Here is a 14,898-nt window from a genome sequence, read left to right as displayed (position 1 = left end):
GTAGCCTGGCACTGCTGGGGAATCGTCCCCAGCCTTGCTGGAGGCCGCAGGCAGGCACGGGGAGGTGCGGGACCGGGGACGTGCCCGGGGTGCGATGCTGATGCCTCTGCTTCCCTCCCGGCAGTGACGGCGGCCTCCAGCGAGCAGAACCCCGTCCTCATCATCGCCGTGGTGGCCATCGCGGGGCTGACGGTGCTGGTGTCCATGGTCATCGGTGTGATGGTCTGGAGGAGGTAAGCGGAGCGGCGTGATGGTGTGGAGGAGGTGGGATGGGGGCCCACGCAGAGCCCCCGTGGTGCTGAGCCCACAGGAGATGCAAGCAGGCGGCGTGGGTAACACGGAGGGGCTGGAAGCGTGGGTTGGAGCCTGTTCAAAGCCGTGCTCAGGGGCCCTAGCGTGGGCGCTGGGTTGCGTTTGGCTTTGGTTTCCCGTGGGAGGCTGCTCCCGGCGCTGATGCCATCCCGATTCTCGTTGCAGACAGTGTGGGTACAGCAAAGCCAGCCAGGACGGGGACGAGGAGCTCTACTTCCACTGTAAGTGCCGTGCGGCCGCCGTGATCGGGATGGCTGGTGGGGTCCCCTGTATTTCTTGCTGCCACGAGCCCTTGCTGTTGAGGCGTTGTCACCCAGCCTTGTCCCAGGGCAGGGCTGAGCGCAGCGATGCTCCCTGGGGGCCGTGGGCTCAGCAGCATCCACGCCAGTGTCCGTCCTTCACGCAGGTCCCCGGCGTGCCCAGGAGGTTGGGATGCTCTCAGCAATCCCTGGGTCACATGAATTATTCTGTCAGCTTTTTCCGAACGGCTACGGGAGAATGCAGCTTTGTTTTCTGGGGCTACTCTTGGTTACTGAGCAGCAGTAATTTTACAGACAACAGTTGTCAAAGGAAATCCAAATGCCAGCACGGATGAGTTTAGCTGATGCCTGGCATATGCCCGTTAAGCACACACAGGCTCTTCTGCTCCCTGGAGTGTTTCGGAAGCAGCAGAGCCCTTGTGCTCTTGGGCTGCATTTTGGCTGTTTCACCTCATCACGAAGGGTGCTGAGCTGCTCACGGGAGGGTTTCTGCTCAGCACAGAGCCAGGGGAGCACAGCAGCCACCCCATCCCAGGCAGGCGAGCCTCTAACATGCTCTTTTTGTATTCCCCTGCTCTCCTGCAGTTAAAATACCCACCAGGCGGACGTACATCGACCCTGACACGTGCGAAGACCCCATGCAGGCCGTGCACCTCTTTGCCAAAGAGCTGGATAATGCCAGCATTAAGATCGAGAGGATCATCGGGACAGGCAGGTTCCCCCTCGCGGCCCCTCCGTGTGTCCCCACGGGGCTGTCCCCCCCCTCGGCAGCCTGGTGCCGCTCCTGCCACCCTCCTGCCTCCCGAGCTGCCCACCTCGCCAGCACCTTCTGGGGAAGCTCCTCGCCCCCCGTCCCCACCAGTACCATGATCCCATGGGGAATGGGGCTGCTTTTTTGTCCGGGAGCTGGGTTTCTTGTTCCCTGTTTCTTTTTCTGAGGCACCAAGTACAGGCCATGGATTGAGGCGCGCACCAGAAAGCATCAGCAATTATCTGCATCTGGGCAGTCTGACAGCAGCACAGGAACTATTTATAAATATGTGAACTTAATGATTTATTGATTTTCATCAACCTCACTGCCTAAAACTTAAAAGCAAATTAAAATCCCCACACCAGGCCCTAGAGCTTTAATTGCTAATGTGCGGCAGAACACGGGAAACACGATTATTCTTTGTCATTTTTTTCCCTAAAGAGAAATTCAGCTATGGAAAAAGAAGAGGTGGAGGAAGGGCAGGGGTGAGGGTTCTCCCACCAGCTCAGAGGGCAGCAGTGGAAGTGGAAGAAGTCTTCCTGGTAGCTGCTGGGTGGAGCAGCTGAGGCCGCAATCCCACATAACTTTGAGAAACAAATCAGTGTTTGAAAGATCAAGAAAGAAATTAGTCAGGAAAGTGTTTAAACGCAAAGAATTTAGGGCTGTGTTTGTCTCACTGCTGACCTAACAAGTACCTGGCTTTGAAATTAGTAAAGCTTTTCAGGTCTACACTTTTTTTTTTTTTTTCCCACTATAAAGCCAATATTGGCCTTTTGTGTTACAAACTTGGTAGCTCCTGTTGCCAAGCGTGTGGCTGCGAGGAGCAGGATGCTCAGCCTCAGACGCTGCAGAAACGTTCCTGGCGCTGCTGCTTTGTTGCTGTGGAAAGCAGAGAGCTTGTGTTCGCTGAGCTTGGAGGCAGAAAGGGCCGAACCTGGGGAGCATGAACTTGGTGGCTGGGGGTTAATCTTCTTTTCTTGGAAAAAAAAAAAGCAATATGCACTTGAGCAGATCATGGAGAGAATGGCTTGGAGAGCTAGGCAGAGGAGGAATCTGCATCCTGCTGTATGTTTTTGAGTGTTGCACGCTGGTGCTGGCCTTGTGTGCAGGGCTGTGGGGTCAGGGGAGGCAGCACAGCTAGCTCGGCAGGGGGAAACCTGTGTCCATGCAGGGCACCAAGCATTTCTGAGGCTAAGGATTGGCAAATCCTCCGGTTAGCAATGGGAAGTGTGCCTTGTGTACACAGCAAGGACATGGCTTGTGCTGGAGAAATGCAATCGGTGTTCCCAAAATGGAGGAGGGGGAAAACCTGACGGAAACCCCCCTTCCCAAAAGAGGAGCGTTGCATTGCAGCAGCATCAGCCTCGCACGCCGCTGCTCACAGCTTCGAGGGAGCCGTAGGGTCAGCTTCAGGCAGCTCCTTCTTTCCTGGTCTGGAAAAAGACATCGGGCTGGTGCAAGGGGCCCTTTGGGAAGGCGAGGGAATTTATGGCGCGGGTGCTGCTTAACGCGTCTCTCTGCCGTGCAGGGGAGTTCGGCGAGATCTGCCGGGGCTGCCTGAAGCTGCCCAGCAAGCGGGAGCTGCCGGTGGCCATCCAGACCCTGCGGGCTGGGTGCTCGGCGAAGCAGCAGCGCTGCTTCCTGGCCGAGGCGTGCACCATGGGCCAGTTCGACCACACCAACGTCATCCGGCTGGAGGGGGTCATCACCAGAGGTAAAGGGGGCCTCGTGTCGCGCGGGACGGCTCGGCGTGCTGGAGGAGGGCTTCTGTATGCATTTCCAGGAGAAGCGAAGCAAATCCCACCTCTGTGGTGTGTTGTTATCCTGTTAGTACCTGCTGACAAGCCCTGCCTGTTCGAGTGCATTGGAAAAGGATGAATGAGCTCTCTCTGTAGGATTTGATTTTTTTTTTTTTTTTTTTTTAATATCTTCAACCTAAGGTGGCACTGCTGTTTGCCCTGTCATTTCAGCCTGCTAAATTCCATTTTTCTCGCTCCCTGCTTCAGAGGGCAAGGTTGTGGGGTTGCACAGAGCTGCCTCGCCTGCAGGTATTGCTCTGGGGGGTCCGGCAATGTCAGGGGTCGTGCAGCGGCCTTCACGCAGGGTAATTAAAGCACCCCCGCAAGAGGCACGATGTCGGTGCTGTCTGATGGAGACACGGCATGCAAAATGCTCTAGAGTTTTCCCCACAAGGTGTTTCTGCAGCTTTAATTTCTTTTTTCCCAGCGACTTTCCCACGTGGCAGGAGCGTCTGGGCGTGCTGGCAGCTGTGCTGCCAGCACCTCGCTCTCCAAAGAGCCCTGACAGCACGATGCCGCTGTCAGCGGGCTCCGGTACTCCATCAGCATGGAAATGGTGCAGTCGTATGCTCAGAAAATACCCAACGCTGCTGGCAAAGCACAGAAATGAGTGTTGTAACCTCTTGAAGCTGTAAGGAGGCGTTTGGCTGACCTGCAGCAGCGGCTGGTGGGTGTACGGTGGGGTGTGCAGCGGGCAGAGCGCTGCTGCGTGGTGCTCGAGGAGATTTCGGTTTGATTTTCCTGGGAGAAGGCTGCAAGGATGCTGACTCGTTTAGGGATCCACCGTGGATTTCAGGCAATGCGCTGAACCTGCTGCTGCGGAGAGCGATGACCTGCTGCTGCAGGTGCCAAACTGTTGCTCTCTGGATATCAAGTGTTTCCTCACCTATTAGCCATTTTAGCATTCTGATGATTAATAAAATGCTTACAGCTCGATTAATAAAGCCGGGGAGCGGGACTGGTTTAGCAGCAAAACAGTGCGCTCTTAATAAAAGCAAATTGCAGTGAGGTTTTGTCAGTAAAACGGATGAGGCTGCCAGCTCCCAGCCCTCGTGGGAGTGCTCGCTGAGCTGCGCTCAGTGCTGCTGGTAAATGGACGTTCGTGGAAATCCAAAGGCATGCGAGCACGTGCCTCGAACCAGCCCTTTTATTAGGTAAGGAAGTATTTCTGTCCCGAGTCCGGGGCTGAGCTGGTCACTTTTGTGTAGTTTGGTAAATTAATAACGTATTTTTTCTAATCTCAGCTTATCAAGAGGCGCAGAGTCCCTAAAAGCATCTTGTCCTGCTCTTTGATAAGTCTGTGTATGAGCTGCAGGCTATCTCTGAGCCTGTGTCTGTGTCACGATCTTTGTACCAAGCTTTCCAGAGCAGCCGTAGAAATGAGAATGAATTCTCCAGCTAATGAGAATTTCCTATTGGCGACCGTGTTTCCGTTCCTGTTAGCCGGATCTTCACTTTATCATGCTTAATTAATGCCGGCAGTGCCTGCTCTTTAACTGCAACGTCTCGTGTGCAGGCAGCCTCGCGCTTTGCAGCAGGGGAGGCACTCATCCTCCCACCAAACCTCCGCTCGCACCGTGCTCAGCCCATGTGGTGGTGCTGTGCCAGACCCCTGCTCCTCCCCAAGCCTTGCTGGCAGCACAGCGAGCCTGGCGCAGCTCTCAGGGTCCCGTGCTTGCGCTCCCAATAATTCTGGAAGAGAGAATCGTTGTCTTTAATGTGCAGCATCTTCCACTGCGAGCTCCTCTTGGGCGAGCTGTAGCAATGCTTCCAGCAGCAGCTGCAGCTTCAGCGGTGCCAAAGCATCGGTGGGGCTCAGCAGCAGGAGTTGCCATTCCCCTCTCAGCCATCCCTAGTAGATAATCAGGTTAATCTCCTCTGGTTGTTGCCTCGTTGGTGGAGTTTGTGATGCAGGTTGGATACATCAAAAATCCCACAAGGAAAATCTGACAAATGTACAACGTTTATATTTGGAGGGGAGGTTCGAGGGCTGGGAGGTTTGCTCCGCGTTTCCGTTACCACCGGCACAGAGCTGCCTGCGGCAGGAGGCAGGACTCACGCGGTGCTCCTTGTCTGTCCATGCAGGGAACACCATGATGATAGTGATGGAGTACATGGGGAACGGAGTGCTGGACTCTTTCCTCAGGGTGAGTGCTGTGGAGCTGGTGGGAACTGCCGGGCTCTGTCACCCGCCGGGCTTCAACAGGCATCGCTCAGCTCTGGCTTTTCCTCCTCTTTTTTTTTTTTTTTTGCAGAAACATGAGGGACAGTTCACATCCACCCAGCTCATCAGCATGTTGCAGGGGATTGCCTCTGGCATGAAGTACCTGGCAGAGATGGGTTACATACATAAAAGCCTGGCTGCCCACAAGGTCCTTGTGAACAGCAGCCTGGCATGCAAAATAACGGGTTTCAGGCAGCCGCAAGAAGATAAGATGGAGACCATCTTCACCACCATGGTAAGAGGCTTTTCCAAATTTAATTTTCAGTGCTTCCCAAAAGCAAAATGCTGACGGCACACCTGCGGAGATGTCCCCTGGTGTCCGTGCCTGGCCGTGGCCAGAATCCCTTGGACTGGCTCCTGGCAGCACTGGGAGGCTCGCAGCCTGCTCTGAGCGTTGAGGAAGGATCTGCATCGTAACAGTTTCTTTCCCAACTGGAAATTAATGCATTTAGCTGGGGACCTGCCCCACAGCAGTGCTCTATGCATGTGGGGGCAAACCCTAGGCGGTGGCTGAGGGCAGCCTCAGGCTTCGTTATGTCTACTTTATCACTCATAATGAAGTTCATCGTTTTCAATTAAGGACCGAAGTCCTGCTCGCTTCACACGCCTCATCAGCTCGCCCCATATCAGCTGAATCTGTTAGCGCGTCGCATTAACCAGGCATTAATATTTTAAAAAGCACTGATTCCGCAGTCAGATGAGCCCTTATTGTTTGCAGGGAACGTTGCTCCAGGGAGGCAGCAGCTGGTGGGCACGGCCACAGGTACCCGGTGCTGTGTCCCAGCACCAGGCACGGCCATCCCGGGGAGAGGAGCCTGTTTGTGGGGTTTGCCCCACAATCTGTCGGGAGCTGTGGTTTTCTGTCAGCCCTGAGCAGGCTGATGACAGAAAGAGTCTTGCGATATGATTTTTTTTAGCCTTTATCATGAGCTCCAGGGAGACACCTCGGGGAAAGCATCCCTATCTTGTAGAGTCGCTGGCAAAGCACGACCAAGTGCTGAGCATCCTGCAGCGCTGCGGCTCAGAGCTTGGCTGCCGTGCCCACAGGGATGGGAGAAACCTTCCCTCGGTGCCAGCGTGGGCACGGAGCAGCCTGCTGGGTGCAGGGAGCCCGAGCTGTGGCTTTGGGGTTGAGGTCTCCCCCCTGTTAATTGCAATTAGCTGCAGTGTCTGTCACCTGCTGTGCCCAGTACATCTAGAGGGATCTGCAGAGGTGGAGGACAGGATGGCTAATTACAGGAGAGCAAGCTGGGGTGCAGGGACTGTGTGTTTGTGCAGCTCTGAGACGGGTTTTGTTAAATATTAATGTGTAAAATGCCATCAGCTCTTCCCAGAGCCATTCTCTCTCCCATTAATATTTCAGGACTCACATTCCCATGTAGCATACTGTTGCATGCCCATTTTAAAACAAATCGAGGCACAAGTTTTCTCTTAGTATGAAACCCGTGCATGCTACGCAGGCTGTGAAACGGGGAGAGGGTGCACCGGAGGGCCACCACGTGTGTCGGCCTCTCCCTCCTTCTGTCCTACGTGACAACGCTGTTTTACCCCATTTTCTGCCCGGCCAGCATGGGAAGAGCCTGGTGCTGTGGTCAGCCCCCGAAGCCATCCAGTATCACCACTTTAGCCCGGCCAGCGACGTGTGGAGCTTCGGCATCGTCATGTGGGAAGTCATGTCCTACGGCGAGAGACCCTACTGGGACATGTCCCACCAGGATGTGAGTCCCCCGCTGCGTGCCCGACGGCGACATTGCTGTGGCTGGTGGCGGGCGGTGAGGAGGGAGGGTCTCCCAGGTGCTGGGTTTGGGTGCAGTCTGTATTTTGGCATCTCAGAGCTGTCCCCTCACCTCTCCGTCCCGCTCTGCAGGTGATGAAGGCGGTGGAGGACGGCTTTCGCCTGCCGGCCCCGGCAAACTGCCAGCCTCCCCTGCACCAGCTCATGCTCGACTGCTGGCAGAAGGACCGCAGTCAGCGCCCCAAGTTCTCGCACATCCACGACGTCCTCAGCAAGATGGTGCAGAGCCCGCAGCCCCCGCCGTGCACCAGGTGCCCGCTTGTCCCTTCCCCTGTGGGTCCCTGCCGCTGTGCACCGTCCCCACTCCCCTTCACCCCCCGTCTATCCTCAGGTCCCGCGGTGCCGCCGTGCCCCTGGCCGAGCGCTCCTTCGCAGCCTTCCCGGCCTTCAGCTCGGTGGGAGAGTGGCTGGAAGCGATAGAAATGGGCAGGTACCGGGATAACTTCACCGCCGCGGGCTACTGCTACCTGGAGTCCGTGGCCAGGATGACGGCGCAGTAAGTGAGAGGGGCTGGCCGCAGCCTGGCGTCGTTGGGTGCAGGGGGAGGGAGTTGTGCTTTTAAATAACAGCCACTTGGTGCTGAATGAAAGGGCAAATCTTCCAGAATACGTCTGCAAGAGCAAGAGAACACGTCCCAGCGATGGTGTGGGTCGGGCTGCATGTGCTGTGCGACTCAGCTGCTGGGTTTTGGAGCCGATTGAAAGCTGTGCTTTGGATTTTAACCTGTCATTTCTGGCAGGCACAGAGTGTTACCTGTCCCAGACGGAGAGCAGGGTCAAATCGAGGAGCGATTTGCCAACAGCCGGCTCTGCAGGCAGCACGGGGCCTCCAGCTCCAGCAGCCAGGGTGGGAGCTCTTGTGTACTGTGGGCTTGTGTCACCCCAGGCTCCCTGCCAAGGTCCGTGCCGTTCAGCTGGGACAACAGCTTGGGGATTTCTTACTCCTGCACGTCCGTAGGAGCCCGATGGTCTGAAGTCCTCACTGCTCTGTACTGGAGAGCAGTCAGCACAGGATGCCACAGTTAGGCCTTGTTCCTTGTGGCTGATGCAGGGTATGTTTTGCAGAGATGTCCTGAGCCTGGGGATCACGCTGGCGGAGCACCAAAAGACCATCCTGAGCGGCATCCAGACCCTGCGGGCCCAGGTGATCCAGATGCACGGCCGGGGCGTGCAGGTGTGACGGAGCACGGAGCACCGGAGCGGGAGGAGGCGCCAGCCATGTGCTGGCCCCAAACCGGACCAAATCTCTGAAACCTCACAGTTTCAGGTGGGATGTAGGAGTCACTGGGCTGCTGCCCAGCGAGTCATTCCATGTGGCAAGAGGGCAGGGCGTCCCATCCCCTGTGCCAGGGAAGCCGAGCATCCCTGGGACACCAGGCACGGTGTGCCTGGGCGGCTGTGGTTCTCCTGATCACTGCTCTGTAAGACCAGTCAAATGTAACGATGCCATTTCACATGGTAATCAGGTCAACAGGGTGGATGGACATTTGTGCACTGTCTTAATCCAGAGCTGACAGCGTTTTCCTATCTAGCATCCTACTGGTGAAATCCATGGGTATTTTTATACAGGCTCACATCTTCTACCAACCCCACCAGGAGCTTTTATTGCTTTTATTTTTAGAGACTGGAGCAGAGCTCACACCCAGCACCCTGCTTTGGGAAGGTGACTTTGCCCATCTGGCATGCTGAAAGGAAGCTTTCTTTCCCAGCCACATCCCTTCCGCTCCAAGAGTCACCTCGCTGAGTCTTGACACCACTGTTGGTGAACAAAAACAAATGTTCTCCACCGAAGCGCAGAGCAAACGGTGCTGAACGTTTCTTGTCCTGGCAAGACGGTTGCAGCGGAGGAAATGGAGGCCACAGCCAAGAGAGGGTGAGCACTGGCGCCCTTGGGCTGCCCTGCTGATGCTCTCAGCCTTCAAGCTTTCTGCCTAGCAAAGTCTCTTGGGCAGAGCATCCTGCATCCTTCGCTGGCTTGTTGGGGAAGCGCGGTGGCTCCGACCGCTCTGGGCTGCGGCACAAGGAGGGATGCGAGGCAGTAGGGCGGTGGGGAAGGTGTGCAAGTTGTGTCCGTGGTGGCGAGCTGCTGCTTGCTGGGCAGGAGGATGTCTGTAGGAGCCTGGAAAAGAGGGGTCTGCTCACCCTCGGCACTAACCCAGACCCCTGTAAGGTTTGGCAGCGATGGTGCTCACTTTGCAGTCCTAATGCTGTACCGAACAGCCGGGCACAGGCGCTGTGGCTCAGGGCAGCAGCGGAGAAATAACCGCAGCAAGGTGAACGCTGAGAAAGAGGGGGCTTCAGGTGGATGCAGCCAGTGATGGGGGGGCGAAGCGGGCAGAGCATCGCCGTGCGGCCGTGGGCTGAGCCACCTGGGTGAAGTTGGAGCCTGGGGATGAGCAGCCCTTGGGGCAGGTCGGCACATCAGCACTTTATTTCGTAGCAGCCAGAGGCTCAGCACTGTGTGCCTCACACACTGGCAGTTCCCACTGCTACAGGCCTGATCCGTGACGGAAGACTTTAATTGCATCTGCTTAACGCTACAAGTTTCCTTGAAGTTGGTTAATTAAATGGGTCTTTGCAGCCTTGTTCGGAGCTTTGTAGGCCTTTTATTATCATCTCAAAGTATTGCAAGTGAATTATTAATGATGAAAGGCAAAGATTTACAAAGGGAAAGAATGCTGTAGAGGATGTTCACGATGCAGTTGGAAGTGTGTTTGCATTGGGTTCGGATGCTCTGCAGGTAGTCTGCACCGAGGGGATGCAATCTAAATGGCAATTAGCTGAAGGATGCTAATGCAGCCTGCTTGCGGGGCCGGCGTCGCACCCACCCCACCCAGACACATGGTCGCATCGTTCCAGGGATCCAGCTTTTGTTCAGTAAAGCCTCATTCCTGGTGGTTTTCTTCGAACCAGCACATGTGCCCCAGGGGAATGCTGTGCCCTCAGAGTCTTCCGGCTTGGCTGCTGCCGCTGGCTGAAGGTCAGGAGTGCTCAAGACTACAAGATTTCACTTTTTTCAACTATTCAGCATGATTGCATTGGAGATCAGAGCTGAACTTCACCAACAAGTGGTATCAAGAAGGTGCCAGCTAATGTTTACTTCTCATTTTTCTGCCTTGTGTTGCCATTTCCAGGTAATGTCAGTGAGCTGCCACCAGCTCTCGGTGCTCTCCTTCTGAAGTTTAAGCAGCATTCCCCAGTGTCACTCGGTCAGTTTTTTATGGAAATAACTTACCTTTAAGTTTCACCTATGTCCGGTCCGGGTAGTTGCTCAGCATCCTGATGTTTCACACCCAGAAGAGTAATAATTGTGAACTGAAACCTTCATTTGGTAGAAATGCCAGATCCCAAGGATCAAGTGCAATTTGTATGCTCGTTATGTTTACATTTTATCTATAGAGAAAGTATATTCTAGTTCTTGAGGTAGGGAGCTGAACCAACGTGATTCCTGATCCTCTCCCACATCTCCTGCTCTTGTCCCTTTCGTGGGAGCTCCCCGGAGCCTCCTGCAGCCCAGGCTGTGTCCAGGCTGCTGTGCTTGCTCTCCGGAGCTCTGGGCAAAGCCAGGGCTTGGTGACAAGGTGACACCATGCCCTCGGTCTGGAAAATGGAGCTGGCTATGAGCGCACAGCCTGCCTGGTGCAGAAGACCCCTCTGTGACATGCAGGAAGGTGCTGAGGGCACTCTGAGCATCTCAAGCCCAAGGGTAGGGAAGTGAAGGCAGCAAAAAGGAAATTCTGGAAATGGTGACAGTAGTCAACAGCTACAGAGACCTCAGGGGAAGTGTCCCAATCACTGTAAATAAACCCTGTAACCTGTTGAGGGAGGCTGAGGTGATTTTGAGGACAGCTCCGTGAACCAGCTGGAAGGCAACTGCTGGTAGCAGGATGCTCTTGGGCAAGGTGTTCCTTGTGTTTGGGTGGTGGTTGAGGCCATGCAGGTTTCTCGTGTGCCTAGCGAGGGAGATCAGGTGGAGTGAGAGCGTGCACAGCTCTGCAGAGGTGCCCGAGAATAATGAATTCTCAGCAAAAGTTCGAAGAGAGTGTGGTGTTCCCTTTCCAGCAGATTAAATGTTATTCCTTGGGAACGCTCCTGGGTTTTATTTGTCATTTAAGAGCCTTACAACCAAAGGCAACGTTGACAAAAGTGGCAGACCTGGCAAGCTTGGATGCATTTTCTGCATTCCCTGCAGAGGCAATGTGGGACATTAGGGTGAGGAAGAAGTCCTTGTCCTTGTCCTTCCCCAGCAGCTGAGCCCTGCAGCAAAGCCCTGGGGCCTCTTAATCCACGTGGCTGGGCACTTGTACAGTGCTCTCTCTGTGCTAGAGTGCTCCAATTAAAAATGAGACCATTTCTCAATCATTTAAGAGTTCCCCCTACTGAATTGGGCTCCTGTACTGCATTCTCCAGCACAATCAGAACTGGAAGCGACATTTCTTCATCTGAGTCTCTCTAGCTGGTCCCAAAAGAAATTCCGTGTTTAATTACTTTCCTGATTTACTACAGTGAGGGACTTGGGCTCGGTGTTTCAGCGAGCTCTTTTTCTTCCAGACAGCAGCATTCTGTGGCTGGGACCGTGCTCTAAGGTGGCAGAAGCACAGCGTGTTGGCTCTCCTGGCCTCTGCTGGAAGGGAGAGGAGAGCACGTAACCGAAGTGTGCTTCCTAGCCTAGCTGGTGGCAACAACAAACACCTCTAACTGAGCTCCTCATCAGCCCTGGAACTAATCAGATCAGCAGATTAAGTTATAAATTGTTATTGCAATTTTAAAATTAACTTGTGCCCTCTCAGCACCTCCTCTTTGGGGAAGTATTCAATGCCTGATAATTAAATTAATTAGCAATGCTGTTTTGCAGCTGCTCAACCAAGGGAAATGCCTCAGAACGATTTCAGCCTCTTATTCCAGGCTGTCTCTGACACAGGGCAAAGTTCCTTCTGAAGCTGACAAAAGGGTTGGGGTTGCATGTTTGGGTTCCTGCTGTGCTTTTGGAAGAGGTTGCTGGAGCTCATGTCCTGGACCTGGGGCTAGCCCCCAGGGCATCACGAGGAGCATCAGCCCCATGCAGGCACACTCAAGGGCTTTGCTCTTCGGGGCTTTGCTCTTTGGGGCTTTGCTTTCCTCAGACCGTGGTGCATTTGACCCAATGCATTTTGTTCTCCAGCTGCCGCCCTCTCCAGCAGCAGGAAGCCGCCTGTTTCTGGGCTTTGTATTCCTAACGAGGATGTCTCCACTAGATGTTCCTCTTGGCCAGCGAGAAACGGCGCAGTACAGCCTCTCCTGGGGGTCTGGCTCTGCCTGTGCTGGAGGAATTCCTCTTTGGGAATCCTCCCCTTCTGGGCTGGGTCTTGTTTTCCTTGAGGGCAGCAGGACAGGTCCCAGCCGTGCCCCTGGTCAGGAACAATTTTCTGGAGCCAGAATTAGGACAGTGCTGGACACAGCCTCAGGCAGCATCACAGGCTGGGCACGCGGCTCCTCGAGAGCTGGTGCACGTAACTTCCCCCCCCCCCCAGCATAAAACCAAAACTGGGGTCACATTGGTTCATCTCTAGCTGCTTTTTGATATTCATTAACCACATGTTATATACTGTAAATACATACTTGAGAAGTCAATATATATTTTTATAAGCTTGGAACAAATGTAATATAAGATTGTAAGGGACACTGTGTACATTTCATGATTGAGCTATAGTCGGACATCTCCAGGGAATCACCATTGATTTGGAAGAACAATAATAATAATAATAGATGGTAATAAAGATCTATTGACATTTTTGTTAATTTTGTATTTATTGAACTATGTTTGAAGATTGCAATAATGAGATACCTAAATATAACTAAGTAAAAACAACCACTAATTCTGCCCTGGCTTGCACGTGTGGGTTATTTCTGGCATTGTGATGAAAAGCAGCGCTTCAGCGAGGATAGCAGGTATCAGGTAATGAACAGTTGAAGTGGCAGCAAGGTGTGAAATGACGCCTTGTTTTATTAAATAGCATGTGAGCTAAAACAAGAGCCTTTGCTCCTTTTTGCAGAGTGTGCAGGAACAGTGCAGCGGTTGTTTCTTGCTACTGATGTTTCCGTAGGGAAAAAAAAAAACATTGTTTAACTGGTACAGCTTGTGTGTTTTGAAGAGGGAGAGGCCAAGCCCTTGACCGGTGGGGCCAGCTGTGGTCAGTCAGGCAGAAGCCCCCTGTTCCCCTGGGAGCCCCCAACCTTGGACGCGATCAGAGCGGAGCTGCTGGCGCGATCGTCACCCTGAGTGCAGGATGCTGCTGAGCAGAGGGAAAACACTGTCGAGCTCCCGTGCTCAAGGCGTGCAATTAATTGTTTAACTGAGTAAACGAAAGCAGGGTATGGCCAGCACGTTAAATGCAAGCGCTGCACAAACAATAATATTTAGAAATAATGCAGCGCGACTCTTTCAGCGGTTCCCGTTTCTTCTCTTTTTCTTGAGCTGCTTAATGCCAAAGAGCATGTACAAAAGCCTCATTTCAGTGTGCTGACAACAGTGACAGCTGCTACGAAAAAGGAACTGAATGGGTGCTTAAAACGGGTGAAGTCTATTTGCCTTCTGTCGATCAATTAATTCAGCCAGTCTTCACTAGGAGCCTAGCCAGGGCTATATTGGCACTATAAAAAAATAATTAGAGCTCTGAAGCAGGTTTATGAATAGTGGATCGCAAGCCCCAGCCAAGCAGAGGTATTTTTTTGCCCAGCCTTACCTGCGCTGCTGCCTCCTGTGCCCCATGGGTGATGTTTTCACCCCTATTTTTGTGATCTTCATGGTAGGGATGGGGGCTTGGGCATCCCTGTGCTGCTGGGGTGGGGGCTGGATGCTTCCAGCATGGGTTGGGGGGCACAGGAGGGGACAGGGAGGATGCTGGGGGTGGTGAAGGTCTCCATCAACCCCCCTGGGGCTGGCAGGTGCATGGCAAAAGCCCCTTCCACTCTCTGCCACCAAGGAAACAGCGTTCCCCAGCCCTCCCAGGGCAGGCCCACGCTTGAGGAGCTCGCTGCCTTTCTAAAATGGAGGCCGATTTTCCGGCTTCCTGGGTCAAGCGGTTGTGCTGCGTGGTGTCAGCGTGTCCCTGCTCCGAGCTGGAACCTTTATCTTCATAACTTATTGCTCACTGCTCTGCGACTGCCCTGTTGCAGTGATGGATTGCACTGGCTGACATTGAAGCTCCTGCTCCCTTCTCTCCACCCCCCCCCCCCCCCCCCCCATTCTCTGCTGTTGGAGCTGACTGGACTATGAATATTTTCTGCACAACAGACCTGAGCAAACCTCTCATGATCTAATTTTAGTCCTCTGATACAGAGGTTTGAGGGGGAAATTACAGCCTGGGCTGCAACTGTGTGTGTTGTATAGCCAGCAATGGATGTATCAGCTTCTGACACAAGCAATGGCTTTGAGGGAGAAAACTAGCTCTGGAAAACATCTGGAAAATCATGTCACAGCTCTCCGAGGACAGCAGCGTCTGTCACCTTGATGTTTGCATTTTGTCCTGTCTCCCTTTGGGCACGACGTTGCCTTCTGCTCCCCTCCGTGCACATCTGAGGTGTCTCCGGGTACCAGCTGTGGCCAGACTGGGAGCAAAGGAGCCTGAGAAAGGGGCAGGTGCCGGTGGGGCAAGGGCATACACGGTGCTGGCACAGCTGTAGATCATGTTGGGACTCTGTGTGTGCTGCCTTGCCCTGGGATGAGCCACAGGTGCCGTGGCTGAGGCAAGGACCAGCCCAGCTCTGCCTCTTGTCCTC

General features: G+C 54.0%; 1 protein-coding gene across 1 annotated transcript in view; it reads left to right on the top strand.

Annotated features, from left to right (window-relative positions):
- The window catches only part of EPHA10 (EPH receptor A10), a 38,300-nt gene extending 29,377 nt beyond the window's left edge, over nt 1–8,923 (top strand). The window contains exons 8-18 of the mRNA XM_035562187.1: nt 125–233; nt 478–533; nt 1,158–1,283; nt 2,852–3,037; nt 5,208–5,269; nt 5,378–5,581; nt 6,915–7,064; nt 7,214–7,392; nt 7,473–7,637; nt 8,206–8,407; nt 8,850–8,923. Of these exons, the coding sequence (XP_035418080.1) occupies nt 125–233; nt 478–533; nt 1,158–1,283; nt 2,852–3,037; nt 5,208–5,269; nt 5,378–5,581; nt 6,915–7,064; nt 7,214–7,392; nt 7,473–7,637; nt 8,206–8,320 (1,352 nt within the window). The 3' untranslated portion in view covers nt 8,321–8,407; nt 8,850–8,923. The remainder of the gene's footprint in view (nt 1–124; nt 234–477; nt 534–1,157; nt 1,284–2,851; nt 3,038–5,207; nt 5,270–5,377; nt 5,582–6,914; nt 7,065–7,213; nt 7,393–7,472; nt 7,638–8,205; nt 8,408–8,849) is intronic.
- Nucleotides 8,924–14,898: the final 5,975 nt, after the last annotated feature.

This window comes from Cygnus atratus, chromosome 23, assembly GCF_013377495.2.
Source record: "Cygnus atratus isolate AKBS03 ecotype Queensland, Australia chromosome 23, CAtr_DNAZoo_HiC_assembly, whole genome shotgun sequence".
Taxonomy (NCBI): domain Eukaryota; kingdom Metazoa; phylum Chordata; class Aves; order Anseriformes; family Anatidae; genus Cygnus; species Cygnus atratus.
This window is presented reverse-complemented; position numbering and strand designations above follow the sequence as displayed.